General features: G+C 42.4%; 1 protein-coding gene across 1 annotated transcript in view; it reads right to left on the bottom strand.

Annotated features, from left to right (window-relative positions):
• Positions 1 to 18343, bottom strand: part of ARHGAP15 (Rho GTPase activating protein 15) — a 944276-nt gene that overhangs the window by 274962 nt on the left and 650971 nt on the right. Inside the window, exon 11 of the mRNA XM_082262169.1 lies at positions 17954 to 18052. Within this exon, the coding sequence (XP_082118295.1) occupies positions 17954 to 18052 (99 nt within the window). The remainder of the gene's footprint in view (positions 1 to 17953; positions 18053 to 18343) is intronic.

The following is an 18343-nucleotide window of genomic DNA, read 5'->3' on the forward strand; positions in this document are numbered from 1 at the left end:
CCATCTTTTTGACTGACATCAATAGAGATGGCCTTGCGGTTCGCCCGGCGGTCGGTTTGCTGTGAATTTTGCTTGTTCGCTACCCGCCAAATTTGCGAACACATGGCGTTGTTCGTGGCAGCCATATTAGTTTACATTGGGGAGAACTTTGACCAATGACACAGCAGTCAGGTGGAACGGGACAGCCAATTAAAACATTTCAGCACATGGACAGTCCCCCTACCCTATAAATAGACCTGAGCTGTCGGCCATTTCACATTCTGCTTTTTGCCAGCATAGGGAGAGGTCTGCTGTGTTCATGAGGGAGAGATTGCCAGACACAAATAGCTCTGTGAAGATCCACAAAAGTCCTTTTCAGGGCTGGTATTTCGGTATAGGTCTACTAGTATCTTTTCAGGTTAGGGGCAGGTATACAGTCGGTGCTTTAGGGACAGTTAGAGATCGGCAGCAGTCACACAAATTGCTCTGTTAATGTCCACAAAAGTCCTTTTCAGGGCTGGTATTTCGGTATAGGTCCAGTCTCTTTTCAGGTTAGGGACAGGTATCCAGTCTGTGCTTTAGGGGCGGTTAGAGAGATCGGCTGCAGTCACACAAATCGCTCTGTTAATGTCCACAAAAGTCATTTAAAGGGCTGCAATTTTTGGTATAGGTCCAGTCTCTTTTCAGGTTAGGGGCAGGTATAAAGTCTGTGCTTTAGGGGCAGTTAGAGATCAGCAGCAGTCACACAAATCGCTCTGTTAATGTCCACAAAAGTCATTTAAAGGGCTGCAAATTTTTTGGTGTTGCTGTGCAGTGCACTAAAAAGGGGGGGGGGGAATCCACAGTATAATATACTTTGTAGAAAGCATATTATAGTGGATTAGCAGTTAGGTGTTAACAGTATAATTTTCGAAGATTGTATTTTGGTCCTGCAAAAATTTGGCCTCTTTTGCTGTGTTAACTGTGCTACACACAGTGACAACAGTTACTGGCCAATTATTTGTAGAACTGGCGGACTGACGGACCGGCAGATAGGGAGGAGAGGCAGGTAGAACTTGCATTGTACAAGAGGTACAAAGCAGACTGCAAATGTATCAGGAGCGAGCCATCAACCTTGTACAGTCACATCTGGCGCTCCCAAGACGCCAGCACATGGCTCCGCAGTGTGGGCTTTTTTTAATGTGTCCATTGCTGACAACAGTGTTGCCATCTGCAGCCTTTGCAGTCGCAGTAAGTCCAACACTCACCTAGGGACAACCGCCTTAAGAAGGCACCTTAAATCCCATCCCCGAGCCCAGTGGGAGCAACACCGTCAGAACCCACAAAGCCACACTCCACACTCCAGACTCTCACCGTCCAGCCTCTTCTCCTTCTCCTGTCTCCTCATAGTTGTCCTCCACTCCACCTTCCATGATGCCGTCGTCATGTTGTTCTGGAAAAAAGCAGGCTTCTGTGGCTCAAATGTTTGAGAGTAAAAAAAGGTGTCCGACAGGTGTCCGACTACATCGGGTTAACGGCCAATGTGGATGCTTTAAGGAGTGATGAACCCCTGTACTACTGGATGGGCAGGCTTGACCTCTGGCCAGAGCTTGCACAATTTGCAATAGAACTGTTGGCTTGTCCCCCGTCCAGTGTCCTGTCCGAAAGGACGTTCAGCGCAGCAGGGGGGATCGTGACCGATAAGCGCACTCGCCTAGCTCATGACAGTGTAGACTACCTCACATTTATAAAAATGAATGAGGCATGGATCTCTGAGGAATTCAACACATGTGACCAGTAGACCATGATTCATTGAAATTCCTCGTGACAGGCCACAAATATCTGCCAGACCGCCATCCACCCACAACAATTCCTGGTTCTTGTCTTCGCTAAATACAGCGGCATAAAAGACATTTCATGTCCATTGACTGGCTAATTTTTGGAGCCTATACACTTACTTCTATATACTGTGTGAATGAATGCCTAATGTACCTGTAGCCATCAAATACAAGTTTTTTGCTGTCAGTTAAACCCATGTGTGCTAATTTTTGGGGCCTATACAGGCCGACACTTACTTCTGTATCCTGTGAATGCCTAATGTACCTCTAGCCATCAAATATACTACGTTCTTTGCTGTCAGTTAAACCCATGTGAGCTACTTTTTGGGGCCTATACAGGCCAACACTTACTTCTGTATCCTGTGAATGCCTAATGTACCTCTAGCCATCAAATACACTACGTTCTTTGCTGTCAGTTAAACCCATGTGAGCTAATTTTTGGAGCCTATACAGGCCAACACTTACTTCTGTATACTGTGTGAATGCCTAATGTACCTCTAGCCATCAAATACTACGGTCTTTGCTGTCAGTTAAACCCACGTGAGCTAATTTTTGGGGCCTATACAGGCCGACACTTACTTCTGTATCCTATGAATGCCTAATGTACCTCTAGCCATCAAATACACTACGTTCTTTGCTGTCAGTTAAACCCATGTGAGCTAATTTTTGGGGCCTATACAGGCCGACACTTACTTCTGTATACTGTGTGAATTCCTAATGTACCTCTAGCCATCAAATACTACGTTCTTTGCTTTCAGTTTAACCCATGTGGGCTAATTTTTGGGGCCTATACAGGCCAACACTTACTTCTGTATACTGTAAATGCCTAATGTACCTCCAGCCCCCAAATACTACGTTCTTAGCTGTGAGGTAAACCCATGTGGACTAATTTTTGGGGTCTATACAGGCCGACACTTACTTCTGTATCCTGTGAATGCCTAATGTACCTCCAGCCACCAAATACTAAGTTCTTAGCTGTCAGGTAAACCCATGTGGGCTAATTTGTGGGGCCTAAACTGGCCGACACTTACTTCTGTATCCTGTGAATGCCTAATGTACCTTCAGCCACAGAATACAACATTCTTAGCTGTCAGGTAAACCCATGTGGGCTAATTTTTGGGGCCTATACAGGCCGACACTTACTTTTGTATACTGTGAATGCCTAATGTACCTCCAGCCATCAAATACTACGTTCTTAGCTGTCAGTTAAACCCATGTGGGCTAATTTTTGGGGCTTATACTGGCCGACACTTACTTCTGTATACTGTGAATGCCTAATGCACCTTCAGCCACAGAATACAATGTTCTTAGCTGTCAGGTAAACCCATGTGGGCTAATTTTTGGGGCCTATACAGGCCGACACTTACTTCTTTATCCTGTGAATGCCTAATGTACCTTCAGCCACAGAATACTACGTTCTTAGCTGTCAGGTAAGCGCATGTGGGCTAATTTTTGGGGCCTGGAATGGCTAACACTTACTTCTTTATTCTGTGAATGCCTTATTTTTCAGGCTGGAATTGAAAATCAATGGTTCTTTAAAGGTTCCGCCATTTTACAGATGTGTGAATGGACCCTATATGTATTAGACATGTATTTAACGGCTGCTGTCAGTTCTGGCTGATTTATGAAAAAAAATATATATATTTTTTGCTGTAAAAAAAAAAATTTAGGGCAACTTTTTCAATTGCAATACTTATGTTATGACATTGTCCATGTGCTGGGACTATTTGTGCACAGCTAGTACATCTTTTGTGGCTGAAAATATGACCTAAATGTTTTTAAAGTTCGCCTCCCATTAAAGTCAATGGGGCCCGCCGTAAACTTGCGGTCCTCTGACTTTTGAGAAAATTTGCGGCTGACGTTCGCGAACCACCACCAGCCGATGTTCATCCATCTCTAGACATCAACAATGGAGCACCATTTCTCCCACTGACACCAACAACCGGGCACCATTTCTCCCAATGATACCAACAATGGGGCACCATTTCTCCCAATGAAACCAACAAGGGGACACCTTTTCTCCCACTGACACCAAAAACGGGGCACCATTTCTCCCAATGATACCAACAATGGGGTACCATTTCTCCCAATGACACCAACAATGGGGCACCATTTCTCCCAATGATACCAACAATGGGGTACCATTTCTCCCAATGACACCAACAATGAGGCACCATTTCTCCCAATGACACTAATGGGGCACCATTTCCCCCAATGACACCAATAATGGGGCACTATTTACCCTTATGATAACAACGATAGAGCACTATTCCTCCAACTAATACCAAATGTGACGATGTTTACTCCTATTGATGACAGGAATATTTCCACAATATATCCACAATCTGACCCCCCTAAAGTCTGAAGGGCAATAAACTGGCCCTTTGCTTGAAAGTTTGGAGATCCCTGTTCTAATGTAAATGGCATATTTTACATATAAGGAGTATACCTAACTCAAATAATATATAAAAAAATATAGCTGTGCAGCGCCAATATATACAGTGAACAGTGATATAAATTGAAATATAACAATGATATATAGCAAAAGCAAATATGACAAATGGAGAGACAAAAAACAACTTGTGCAAGTGTTTTAGCAGTATTTCGAATGCAATCATAAATAAAAAGTCCCAAAGTCCAAAATGAGATCTTGTGAAAAGAAATCATGTAGAAAAGATCCAACACCTTCCCATGTGGGAAAAGAAACAGTCCTTTTGAGTGTTCAGAGGTCAGCTGCTACGTCCCCATGCAATCAAAACTCACCAAAAGTGATGGCTGCCATTACAGCAGCATGTAAGCCTATAGCTTTAAGACAAACGTCCGCAGCAAGTATGTGAGCTTCGCCTGATATCCACCTCTAAGACTCTTCTCTATGGAGACAAGCTAAAGTAAATAAAGCTCACCAAGAGCCAAATAAATACTCTGATAGTGTAGTATTTTTTGTGAATCGATAGACTATTAAAAACGTTCATAAAACAGCCAAATTCTTACATAGGAAACCTGGTGCCGACCCAGAATCAGACAGCAGAGTTATGCCTGCACTAGTAACTCCTCCCCAATGCATTTCGTCCAATAGGACGTTACAAAGGGTTCCACTGATATGAGATCAGTGACTGACTCTACAATTGATGGCAGAGGAATTGGGCAATAGCAAGGACACGGTGCGCACCATCGTCTGAGAAGATTTGGGTAAGCAGAAAATTTGTCCCCGGTTTGTGCCACACAAGCTGACAGACGAACAAAAAGCAAAATGGAAGGAAACCTCTGGAGATTTGATTACCCCGTGTGAGTAGGATTCATCCTTTCTGCGAATAATCATTACTGGAGATGAGGCCTGGTGCTACCAGTTCGATCATGAATCCAAGCGGCAATCAACGAATGGCACTCACCATCTTCCTCGTGACCCTGTTGACTTCTTTCTGTTTCCCCGCCTGAAGAGCATCATGAAAAGCGCACGTTTTATGGACATGGCGGCAATCCAAGAATGTGTGACGCGGTTCCTAAGGAGGCCTTTGCTAACAGTTTCCAGGAGCTTTATGAACGTTGCCAAAAGTGTGTTGTCAAGGATGGAGATTATTTTGAAGGTCAATAAAGGTAATTTGTTTGCATCTTCTGTTTTGTTTTATGTTTATGCTTTATGTTTGTTTTCTGATACCATTCACCAAACATTTTCATATATATATATATATACATATATATATATATATATATATATATATATATATATATATATATATATATATATATATATATATTATAAATTGTAAGAAAAAAATATAAAACATAATTCTAAAACTTGTAAACCTAAAATAAATAAAACTGACTATGATCCATCATATATTCCCTTTACGAAAAGTGGATATTTATTGAGGCTTTCAAACTCATTTACAAACCTATGCAAATGAGAAACATTTCAGACTGAATATGCAAAGATGCAAATTCATTTTATTCACACTTTATCACAATTTGTTGTATCCATAGACAATTGTGTCAGAACCAGTGTACAGTATCATTTGCAAAGACAACACATTTGGGCATTTGATGCAAATGTTCTTGAGTGAAGTGAAGTGATAACAACAAAGGCAGCTATGTATTCCAGTCTACTGCCACCAAATTCAAGGCAAGTGTCAGAATCGGCCATATATATAATGGAAAACCACAATCATGTTACTTCTGAAGCTTAAAGTGATTGTAAACAATCACCTTGTAAAACAACCCATTCAGTTTAAAATAGAAATAAAAGACAAAACATTTTTGTAGAGGTATAAAAATGCCTTTTTTTTTCCCCCTTTTATAAGTGTAGCACACCCCACATAGAAGCTGCAGGCTAAAGGGATCATCCACCCCTACACAGCCAGGCACATTGAATCTTCTCCAATAATTTAGAGACAGTCCATAGCTTTGTTTTTATGTTTTATTAGGGGATTTCAACTTGGATAGGGATTGGAGATTATGGGATGCCCACTTGACTGCAAAAACTTCAGGGGCAACTTCGCCCTTATAAATATTCCAGGTAGCTTCTCCCAATCTTCACCCACTAGCTCTAGAAGTTTCTACAACCTTCTAGACCAAAGGAAGGCACCAGAGGGGCTGTCAGGATGAGTCATCCAGCACTGACCAAAAGTAACCCAAACCCAAATTACACAGCTCAGGCTTAGCCCAGAGCCAACTCTGTTTTGCCTACTCTAACAAATCTACACTAACTCTAGCACACTTCTAGGGGGTTCTACAACAGTGATCACATTCCCGTTGTTCTCAGCTACATAAGAGCTGGGAGGAGAAGCAGAATCACACTGAGTCTCCCAGTGAATGGCTGCACAGTGGGGGCTTGTCAGGACAAGTCTGATCATTAAAGGAGAGCACAATGAGTTCCCAGCATAGCTAGAGAACTGACCACACTGTGTTCTCTTGCTTAGCGTGGTCAGTTTTTAATAGGAAAGCAGAGGGACTGGCAGGAACACCAGGGATTTCACACAAAGGAAGCAATACAAAAAGAACGGGAGACTTTCTGATACAAGTACATGGTACAGCAGGAACATATCAGGAATATGAAGTGTCGTGGTAACAAACGCTATATTCCCCCCCCCCCCCCCCCAGGTTCGTCCCTCTCCTCCTCATCAATTAGTGAAGTTATTAAAAAAAGAAACTCTTCATGGCATCTTATTTTAGAGCCAGGGATGTTACTGAGTCTCTGTGCTTCTCTATGCAATGCAAGTAGATCAACACTAGTTGAAGAGGCCAGCAGAGTACTGTACATTCAATATATTGTCAAAAGTATTGGGACTGCCTTTACACGCACATGCCTTTACACGCACATGCACATGCACTTTAATGGCATCCCAGTTTTAGTCCATAGGGTTCAATGTTGAGTTGGCTCACCCGTTGCAGCTATAACAGCTTCAACTCTTCTGGGAAGGCTGTCCACAAGGTTTAGGAGTGTGTCTATGGGAATGTTTGACCATTCTTCCAGGAAGCGCATTTGTGAGGTCACGTACTGATGTTGAATGAGAAGGCCAGGAACTTGACTGGCCTGCACAGAGTCCTGACCTCAACCTGATAGAACACCTTTGGGATGAATAAGAGCGGAGACTGCAAGCCAGGCCTTCTCGTCCAACATCAGTGCCTGACCTCACAAATACATTTCTGGAAGAATGGTCAAAAATTCCCATAGATAAAACTTTTGGACAGCCTTCCTAAAAGAGTTGAAGCTGTTATAGCTGCAAAGGGTGGGCCAAATCAATAGTAAACCCTATGGACTGTGAAGCCATTAAAGTTCATGTGTGTGAAAAGGCAAGCCTCCCAATACTTTGACACATTGCGCTGCTTCATAGACACACACAACCTGGGAGCGAGCATGCACATGTGCCCCAAAACGAAACAGCTTTCTATGGAGGCATGCAGTGAAGAGGAGGAGCCAGGATCGCCGACAGGGGAGCCCCAGATGTGAAGGACTGGCGGCCACTCTGTGCAATATCATTGCACTGAGCAGGTGAGTATAACATGAATATAATGTTCATTTAAAAAAAAAATGCCTTTAGTACAACTTTAACCACTTAAGCCCCGGAAGATTTTACCCCCTTCCTGACCAGGGCCTATTTTGCGATTCGGCACTGCGTGACTTTAACGGACAATTGCGCGGTCGTGCGACGCTGTACCCAAAAGAATTTGACATCCTTTTTTTCCCCACACACAGAGCTTTCTTTTGGTGGTATTTGATCACCCGTGCAATTTTTTGATCATGCGCTATAAACAAAAAAAGAGCGTCAATTTTGCAAAAATAACAATATTTTTCACATTTTTTTATATGAAATTCCCCCCCCCCCCCCAAAAAATGTAAAAATCAAAATTTTTTAACATTTTCGGCCAATTTGTTTTATGCTACATATGTTTGGTAAAAAAAATCTCAAAAAGCGTATTTTGATTGGTTTGCGCAAAAGTTATCGCGTTTACTAACAAAGGGAAAGATTTTTGTCATTTTTGTTGTTTTTTTTTTTAACGCGTAATGGCGGCGATCTGCGATTTTTTTTTGCGGTACTGCGACATTGCGGCGGACAGATCGGACCCTTGACTGACATTTTTGACACTTTTGGGGTTACCAGTGAAATTACTACAGTAATCAGTGCTATACATATGCACTGTTACTGTAAAATTACACTGGCAGTGAAGGGGTTAACTGTATTGGAGAGGGAGGGGCTATGTGTGTCCCTAGGGGCGTGATTCTAACTGTGATTGGCTGTGACTTGAGATGCATGAACAGTGATCAACGGTTCTACATAGTAGAACCGTATGATCACTATTCCTACACAGGGGAGAATGACAGGCGGCTTGTTTACATTAGCCGCCTGCCTTTCTCCCTCTCCACTGACAATCGCGAGTGACCGGCGGATGATCGGATCCGCCGGTCACACGCGCGGGGTGGTCTGTGACCACTCGGGAGCGGGATCGCGCCTCCGGGGGCGCGCGCTCGCTCCCTAGACCCTCACAGGCTAGCGACGTAGTACTACATCACTCTGCCTGTGAGGGGCTGACCGCTGCAGTAAATAGTCGTGCGGCGGTCGGCAAGTGGTTAACTGCAGTGGAGAAAAATCAGGTCTCCTGCCCTGCCAAACAGGGCTTTGCTGTGTGACAGAGCTGTGTAAATCTCAGAACTGGATGGACAGAAATACATATCTTTTGGCAGGAGCGCATAACTATCTTGTTAACATGCACATTATTCCATCTGTGTATTTAGCCGTTTGCCTGGATTTCAGCTTTAAAAGTTAATAATTAGTTCCCAACAGGTGTGAGATGGGAGAGGAGCCACATTGGATCAAGTTGCAAACTGTAAAATGCCTGTCTGGGTGGTCTTGTATTTCTTTCAAACAGTTCCTTCAATTTCCTACAGAAACAGGTAAATATATATATTATTTAGTATATTTATTCCTTAGGCCTTTTTTTAAATTCTCTTCTAACTGACCACAAACAAAGCCGAAGATTTGTGAATCTTGACAAGTCTGTGAACGTGAACTAACGGAACCCTACAATTCCAATTAGCTTCTACCAAAATTGCCATTTAATCCCTCTCTCCCACCCGAAGGTTTAATTTTCTCACATCAGATCCTCTCACAAACACATAAAATATTATTTTTAAACAGAGTTTATTCCCATAACTAGAAAGCAACTATTTCCCATGACACCGGGGTGTCCAAGCCGTCTGTTGAGTAAGGTTCTCTACCAGGAAAATTTTAGTTCTCCTGAACCTTAACCTTCCTCAGGCGGTTCTGGCACCTCCACACGCTTTCTCTGCAGCAGAAAATGTCATCAGGAGCTTGCATAAATACCGAAGTCAAGCTTCACATGCCCTGTGTCTAGTCCCAGAACAGACGCCAAGTTTTTTAGTAACAATGTTTGGCGCAAACAGCATGAGGACTACAACAAAATAAACAGAAATCCAGAAGTCGTTCAGGCTTGTTCAATAAACTGGAGCAGTTTGTGATCTGCAAAAGGCAATAAACCCATAACATCATTAGGTTGATGTGAATATGCTAAACTGAAATCTGATGGGCTGTTGTGGGGTAATATAGTGGTTTGAACACCATCACTGCACTCAAGAGAAGTTCAAATGAACCCCAATGATCATCCATGAATTCTGTTCACCACAGTTCACAAGCAATGCAATATACATGGATGTACCTTAGATTACAGTTTATTACCTTATGAAAAAGTATGGCCAAAGATTCTCCCCTTGGTCTCCAAAGAATCCTGCTGAGAAAATTTCTCCCCTACCTAGGGAAAGCTACGGTTGCCACAAGACATGTGAGGAGGTGAGCTGTGAGCTAGATAGGGGCAGACCAGTGGATGTGGTGTACTTGGATTTCGCTAAGGCGTTTGATACAGTTCCCCACAAGCGCTTAATTTATAAAATAAGGTCTGCAGGTATCGACAGCAGGGTTTGCTCTTGGATACGGAACTGGCTAAAAGGCGTGTCCAAAGGGTGGTAATAAACAGCGCATACTCAGACTGGTCTGAGGTAGTAAGCGGGGTCCCCCAAGGCTCAGTCGTGGGACCAACCTTGTTCAATTTATTCATAAACAGCATTGAGGTCGGGGTCAGTAGTTCTATATCAGTTTTTGTAGATGACACAAAATTGGCCAGGGCAATAACTGCACAGCATGAAGCAGATATCCTACAGAATGACCTGGACAAAATAACGGAGTGGGCAACGACTTGATGAAGAGCGTCTGCAATCGCTTGATTTATTCTCCCTGGAGAAGAGATGCCTGAGGGGGGACATGATAGCAATTTATAAATATCTCAATGGGGATCTCAGCTTAGAAAAAAAGCTGTTCAGTCGAAGGGATTGCATGAGGACTCAAGGGCATACAACACGATTAGAGGAGAAGCGTTTTAACCTCAGGCAATGTGGGGGGGTTCTTTACTGTTAGGGCTACAAGATTGTGGAATTCTCTACCACAAGAGGTGGTTTCTGCGGGTAGTATGGTGGCTTTCAAAAGACTCTTAGACGTACATCTCAAGGATCAGAACATTCAGGGCTATGTGAGATGATTACAGCCACACACACTATTGTCTTTATTCAACCTCACCTACTATGTAACTATGTAACTATTCTTATGGAGATTATTATTATTATTATATTATTATACATGATTTATATAGTGCCAACAGTTTGCACAGCGCTTTACAATGTGAAGGAAGACAATACAGTTACAATACAGTTCAAAACAGGAGGAACTAGAGGGCCCTGCTCGTTAGAGCTTAAAATCTTGAAGTGAAACAAAAGGCAATAACCGTGGGGGATGGGTTGATGGAGAAAATGGAGGTACATTTGTTAGGGGTTGGTAGGATAGGCTTCTCTGAAAAGGAGGGTTTTCATAGATCGCCTAAAAGCTAATAGAGTAGGAGAGAATCGGACAGATAAGGGTAAGGAGTTCCATAGGATTGGAGAGGCTCTGGAAAAGTCCTGGAGGCGAGCATGGGAGGAGGTGACGAGGGAGCTAGAGAGCAGGAGGTTTTGAGAGGAATGAAGAGAGCGATCAGGTTGGTATTTTGAGACGAGGCTAGTGATGTAGCTGGGGGCTAAGCTGTGGATGGCTTTGTAAGATGTTGTTAGTATTTTGAATATAATTTGTTGGGTGAGCGGAAGCCAGTGGAGGGCTTGACAGAGGGGAGCAGCGGACACTGAGTGATTGGTGAGGTGGATGAGTCTGGCGGCAGCATTCATGATGGATTGAAGGGGGGTAGCCTGTGTAGAGGTATGCCAACAAGAAGGGAATTGCAGTAGTCGAGGCGCGAGATGACCAAAGAGTGGATCAACCAAAAATCCAGTCCACCACAATTCACGGGTGATAAAATACACATATGGATGTACCTTAGATTAAATAGTTATTATACTTTGAAATCTTTACAGGATCCTAGTGAGTAAATCTCACCCCTGCCCAGGGCAAGCACAGTTGCCACTAGCAAAGTGAATAGTGTATGTTTTCTCATAGAGATCATCCAAGAATCCTGTCTACCACCAATTCATAGGTGATGAAATAGACTCATGGATGTACCTTAAATTACAGGTTATTATCCTTTGAAAAACAATAACCCAAGATTCCCCACCTTGGTCTTTACAAGATTCTGGTGGGGAAACCTCTCCCCTGCCCAGGGCAAGCTACAGTTGCCACCAGCCAAGTGAATAGAGCATGTGCTTTCATTCATGGTGGCCATCCAAGAAGCCAGTCAACAAAAATTTGCAGGTGATGAAATACACATATGGATGTACCTTAGAATACTGTTTATTGCATAATATAAAAGCATCATGCAGGATCCCCCCCCCCCCCGTCTTTACAAAATTCTGGTAAGGAAATCGTTCCCCTGCCCAGGGCAAGCTACGGTTGCCACCAGGCAAGTGAATATTGTATATATTCCCATGGAGACCATCTAAGAATCCTGTCCAGCCCAATTCACAGGTAAAGAAATACACATGTGGATGCACCTTACATTATAGGTGATTACCCTTTGAAAAAGAATAACCCAGAATTCTCCACCTTGGTCTTTACAGGATCCTGGTGAGGAAATCTCTCCTCTATGCAGGGCAAGCTATGGTTGCCATCAGCCAAATTAATAGTGTATGTATTCTCATGATGGTCATCCAAGAATCGTGTCCACCCCAAATCACAGGTGATGACATACACATATGGATGTACCTTAGATTATAGTTTATTACCTTATAAAAAAAAAGCATCATCTAAGATCTCCCACCTTTGTCTTTATAGGGTCCTGGTGTGGAAATCTGTCCCCTACCCATGGCAAGCTATGGTTGCTGATGCTGATGGACACAAATCAATTCATTGTCTTGCGTTCTTACAACATGCTAAAGCTAGCCACCGATAGGTCTCTTTCCTTTAACCCACTATATTCCTCTATCAATGATAATATAGTGGATGTAGGAATGTGCTATTGTACAGCTATTGTATTCTAACAGCTGTCAAAAAACCTGAACAGGGGCTGTATCTGATTGAATGCAGCCACTGTTTGCATGATAGGTTTTCACCTGCCTCCTTCAACAAGCCTCAGTTGAAAAATCAACATTTGTCAAGCCCAGAGATGCCACCAGGGATAGCTATGTCTCAAAGATTTAGCAGGAAACAGACAAAATTTTAGCTGCCTGTTGCACCCTTAATGGCCGGTAGAGGCAATCTTATCCTGGCTTGTCACAGGGATGACACTTGTGAAGGAACATCTTCCTAAAGGAGTTGTGAGGACCTGATAAAATCTGCTGGCAAGCATTACTTCACTCAAAAACAGTGAAAGCCTTTCGGGCTCTTCATTCGACAAGGGGCATCAGCCATGCTGTTTGCAGAGCTATAGGTTTTGCTCAGCAGAGGCTGTGTCAAACCTCTGCAGAGAGACCATTGCTTCCACACAGAAAGCAAGGGTTCATCTCTACAGTATGCTGGCAGGCTTTTCCACTGGCTACAAAAAAGAAAATTGTGATGCTGAGCACCCTGCTCCTGCACTCAGAACTAGGTCCTCAGGCTGCCTCAATCCCGGAACTCTCACTTGGCATCCACTATTGCTAAGCTTTGCTGCCCTCTACGACCAGGGTGGTCAACAAAACACTGCAAATAAAAAATCCAGAGGCTCTGAGGAAGAGGGACGGCCTCGAAACGCGTCAGCCCTTGGTCTTCACGAGACATTGGACCTTTAACCACTTAAGCCCCAGCCCTATTTCGGACACTTTTTGTTCACACGTTAAAACCAGTATTTTTTCCTAGAAAACTACTTAGAACCCCCAAACATTATATATATTATTTTAGCAAAGACTCTGGAGAATAAAATGTCGGTCATTGCAATAATTTTTGTCACGCGGTATTTGTGCAGCGGTCTTTAAAGCGCCATTTTTTTGGAAAAATTTTGAAAAATCACATTTCACTGCATTTAAAAAATACTAAACAGTAAAGTTAGCCCATTTTTTTTGTATATTGTGAAAGAACATGTCAAGCCGAGTAAATAGATACCCAACATGTTACGGTTTAAAATTGCGCCCCCCGTGGGATGGCGACAAACTACGGTCAATAGAGATCTCAATTTAAATTTATTTAACGGTTACCAGTTTAGAGTTAGAGTGTAGCTCTTTTTTAAAAATTATTGCTCACGCTCTGGCGATCGCGGCGATACCTCACATGTGTGGTTTGAACAGCGATTTCATTTGCAGCTCGACTTGCGTATACGTTTTTTTTGTGCGCGAGCTAACGGTGACGGGGGCAGCTAAATTTTTTTTTTTTCCCATTTATTTTATTAATTTTTTTAACTTTATTACAGTTTTTAAAAAAAATAAAAAATCTGATCACTTTTATTGCTGTCACAAGCAATGTAAACATCCCTTGTGACAGCAATATGTGTGACAGGTACACTTTATGGAGGGATCGAGGGTCTAAAAGACCCTAGACCCCTCCACTACACTTCCCTGTATGCAAAACGCCAAAAACGGCGTTTTTGCATACAGCCGATTTTCAAATTTGCCGCCTTTTGCAGCACAGTAACCCGGAAGTGACGTCATGGACGCCGCCTCCGGGTTACGTCAACGGAGACCCGATCGATGCTGTTTCCGGCATTCATCGGGACTCCATCCGGTGGGACGGGAGCCCCGAGCAAAGCCACGGAAGGCGGCGGCAGGGGGGGGGGGACGTCATCCCCCATCATCCCGGTACACTACCGCAAAGTTTACCGACGTAGACCTACGTTAGTATGCGGTAAGTGGTTAACAAGGATGTTGCTCTATGGAATTGATATGCTGGAATATTTTGCATGTTTGTGAGTAGCTGATTTTAAAACTTGTTTCATGAAAAGTCCACTGAGGATAATGCGCTAGGCTGGTGCGCCCTTTTCTTTGTTTTTATTTCCACTGGCTACAGCTGCTTTCTAAAAGAAATTAACTGTAAGGCGTTGCAGATCTTATTTTGATGTATCCAGAACAAATTTAACTGATTTAAACTAAAAGTTAAGTTGGACTTTAAATATGGGCAGCATCAAGCTATTGCTTTCTAGTGTCACCTGTGCATTGTGTGTTATAAGGTGTGAAATGTGCCCTAATACCATATTGTTATAGGAAAACGAACAAAGCTGCAATGCTTTTCATTTACTACTGCAGATTTCACAAAAATATATAAAACTAATGTTATAATAAAATGAAAACAGCAATTTTCTAGCCATGCCATCTTTTCATTGCTACGCTTCATTTATCATAAATAGCATCATGCACTCCTTAAAAAATGTTTGCTCTGCAGTAAATAAATGCTTCTCCTACTTTAATTCCTCTTTTATGGCAATGTGTAATCATGTTTAGTAACAATAATTATGGTCAAGTTATTAATAATGTACCATTAGCAATTTATTCGCTTTTCAGCAACTGTAGGAATTTATCTGAGCTATCTTGTGTCATAAAGTGGTGCCCTGCTCATCACATGAATTGTAACTACCAACTACAGGGGAAACCATATCGACTATTGGTCTAGCATTCGTGTATCTACATATTATCAAAAAGAGGACCTGTCAAAGCTAGCATTGGTCCTAATAGTACACCCTTTGTATATAGTACACAGTAGGCACTATATGGTATAACATAATGCTTGTAGAGTGAGAGCCTGATTCTCCAGAGTGCCACTCAAAAAAACTTTGCAAGATCACTAATTGAATCAAAAGGTGTAGAATGCTTATCTCTCTGGCAGTCCATGTCCCCTACCCACCCTCAATTCCAGTGGTGCAGCCTCTGCCAGTCTCCTTGGCATTTGATACTTCTGGGAGTGATGGCTGTGTACCTCACCGTCTGCTGTGACTTCTTCCTCCTATCCCTATGTCACAGCTGTCTTGTACTGACTCAGGGGTTAGAGACTTCGAAATATCTAACATTTTACAGCTGTGGCAACTAATAGGTAGGAATAAGCTTGAGGTTAGAAACCAAATCTGACTGTTCTGGCTTTTGTTTGAGTGCCAAACTTTTTGCTCGTTCAATGAGAGGTAAATATCTTTTATAGTATCCTTCTTAGCAACCAGTAACAGCACCTGGTCCCATTCATTTCTGGCCAAAAATCCCCAGCCATGTAAACAAAGAGGCAGGGATAAGGGGTTGACATCAATGGCCAAACATGGTGATATTTGGGAAATTGCATTGACCAAGTAAAGCCATCGCTATATTTGGTCAATGACATCACCCGGGAGACCCCATCCCTTTGTTTAAAATTAGTGGTAGGACCCAGTAGATATAACTTGCTGCAAGTGACGGTGATCATATTAGGAGCTGGCGGGATATTTTCTTTTGGTCAGCTGGTGTTGTACATCCTTCATCGTGACTGATGGATCTTCATCTCTGGACGACGTGAATGACGATGCATGTACATCGCGAGACATTTTGAGTTTTTTTATTTTTTATTAAAGTGTAGCGTCATTATTTGCTACTTACATTTTTTTTGTGAATGAGCACTACATACCCCTCCTCATTTACATGGTAGGGAGCTGGTATCTGGCGGCCCCCTGGCAAAGTATACTCCGTGTTTAAAGCAAGTGGCATGGTATAGTCCAGGAAGGGGTAACTGCACACTTGTCCCCCTCCTTTTCTGGTCAGTCAGACTGTGCATTTGGAATTGGAGTCTAGTATGGAATTTGGGAGGATCCTATGCTGTTTTTTTTTTTTTTGCATGGGGGTCACCCTTGACACCAATACCAGACCTTCATTAAGGTCTGGTATGTATTTCTAGTTGGAACTCAATGCCATTTTTTGTGAGGTCTTCCATTAACAGCTATATCAGACCCTCATCAAGTAGTAGAGTCTGGTAAAGTAAAATGGAATCCCCAGCTGTTTTTTTAACAAACAGAAGTAAGCAGCCAAAGTTGTAATTTGTAAAGTTGTAATCACATTTTTATTTCTTTGTAAATGTCAGTTTTGCTGTAGTAGTGTGGATACATTATACAGATGTCCCACTTCACAGGTGGTTCAGGGTATCCCTCGGGACATTATTAAAATTGCTTGTCCTGACCAAATGTATTCTTTAAAAAAAATGTATTTAGTACATGTTCCCCAGGGCAGTGCCCAAGCCCTATTATTCTAGAAATAGTCCATTACTGGTTTTTACCATTGGCGTTAGCAAAGGTCTGGATTCAGCACCTGAACTTCAGTTAAGTTTGCTGTACAAGTCTTGATCTGAACCCTAATACGTTCAGCTCATTCCTAGTCACCACTCAATTCAAAACTAAAAATGAAATGTTTTGGCTGTAGATATATTTTACAAAGCTTAGTTTCCCATTATCAACCAGATTCCTCTCCTCTATGTTTGTAGTGCAGGCATAGGCGTGTGCAGGGGGTGTGCCAGGTGTGCAGATTCCACCTACTGCCAGGGCTTCCTCCCATGTTGCCCCCACCCGCCCAGCAGTGCTGCTGGCTTCCCTCCTCTCCTCCCTGCTGCTGTGGGGGGAATTTTCAGGATGGAGAGAAGGAGAAGAGGCTAGTAAAAATGTAATTTTCCAGCCCCTTCCTTTTCAAAGTGAACACAGTGAACACATTCACTCACTGTGTTAATTCATAACTGAAGCATAGTAAACTGTGTTTACTATGCTTCAGATTGTTAATGAACAGGAAGCCTCTCAGCACAGAGCACTTCCCATTCATTCACTGTTCCATGCAGCTGAGGCTGCAGAGAAAGGCATGTGTGTTTGAACTTTGGGGTGAACACCCTAATGCAACAGGCTGCACACACCTATGAGTGCAGGTCCCAAAACAAAACTAAGATGCTGACCTCTCTGAACAACATGGATATTTCTCAATTGTTTTCATCTTCATATACAAAGCCTGGTGCAGATTGGAAATGTAAAATGTAAGAATTCATAAAGCTATCCACTATAATAAAAAAAAAAAAAAAAAATTTATGCAGGTTGTCATAAGTTACCATATATAACTCTCAATTCACAAGTTTTACAGTAGGTCAGGAATCTTTATATTGTGCAAAGTGACTAACATTCACATGTCATTGGACCTTATCTGATGTATCAGCCTTTGTGAAATAATATTCTCTATGCACATTAAAGGATCCTGGTAGAACACATTTCAAAACGTGTTAGCATTTCATTGTTACTGGGCTGGCCAGAAAGTTAACCTGTTACCACCTGTTGTCACCTACCTCTCTTCTCCAAGGCTTCTATACAAATTCGCACAAAGTTAGGAACAGTGGAGTTCTCGCGTTGGCAGAGTGTTGCCAGGTGACATCCAAACACTTGATCTGTGTAAAGAATGACAAATTGATGGTGTGAGGTATAAAACAATATAATGATATTATTAACAAATATAGCATATAAAGTTTCTCAGCACTACGTCTATAACTGTTTGATATGTTTTGCATCGTTGTTGGATCACATTGCTGGAAGTGCTATAATTATTTATGTATTGTCATCACTACTAACACGGTGTAGTCTGAGCCATTTGTTCTTTAATTAACACCAAATGCCCTATTGCTAGTCTATAGAGCGTTAGAAGGATAAGAGAGCCCCAAATCTTGATTTAGTCTACTAAG

This window comes from Pelophylax lessonae (assembly GCF_965119305.1).
Source record: "Pelophylax lessonae genome assembly, chromosome: 6".
Taxonomy (NCBI): domain Eukaryota; kingdom Metazoa; phylum Chordata; class Amphibia; order Anura; family Ranidae; genus Pelophylax; species Pelophylax lessonae.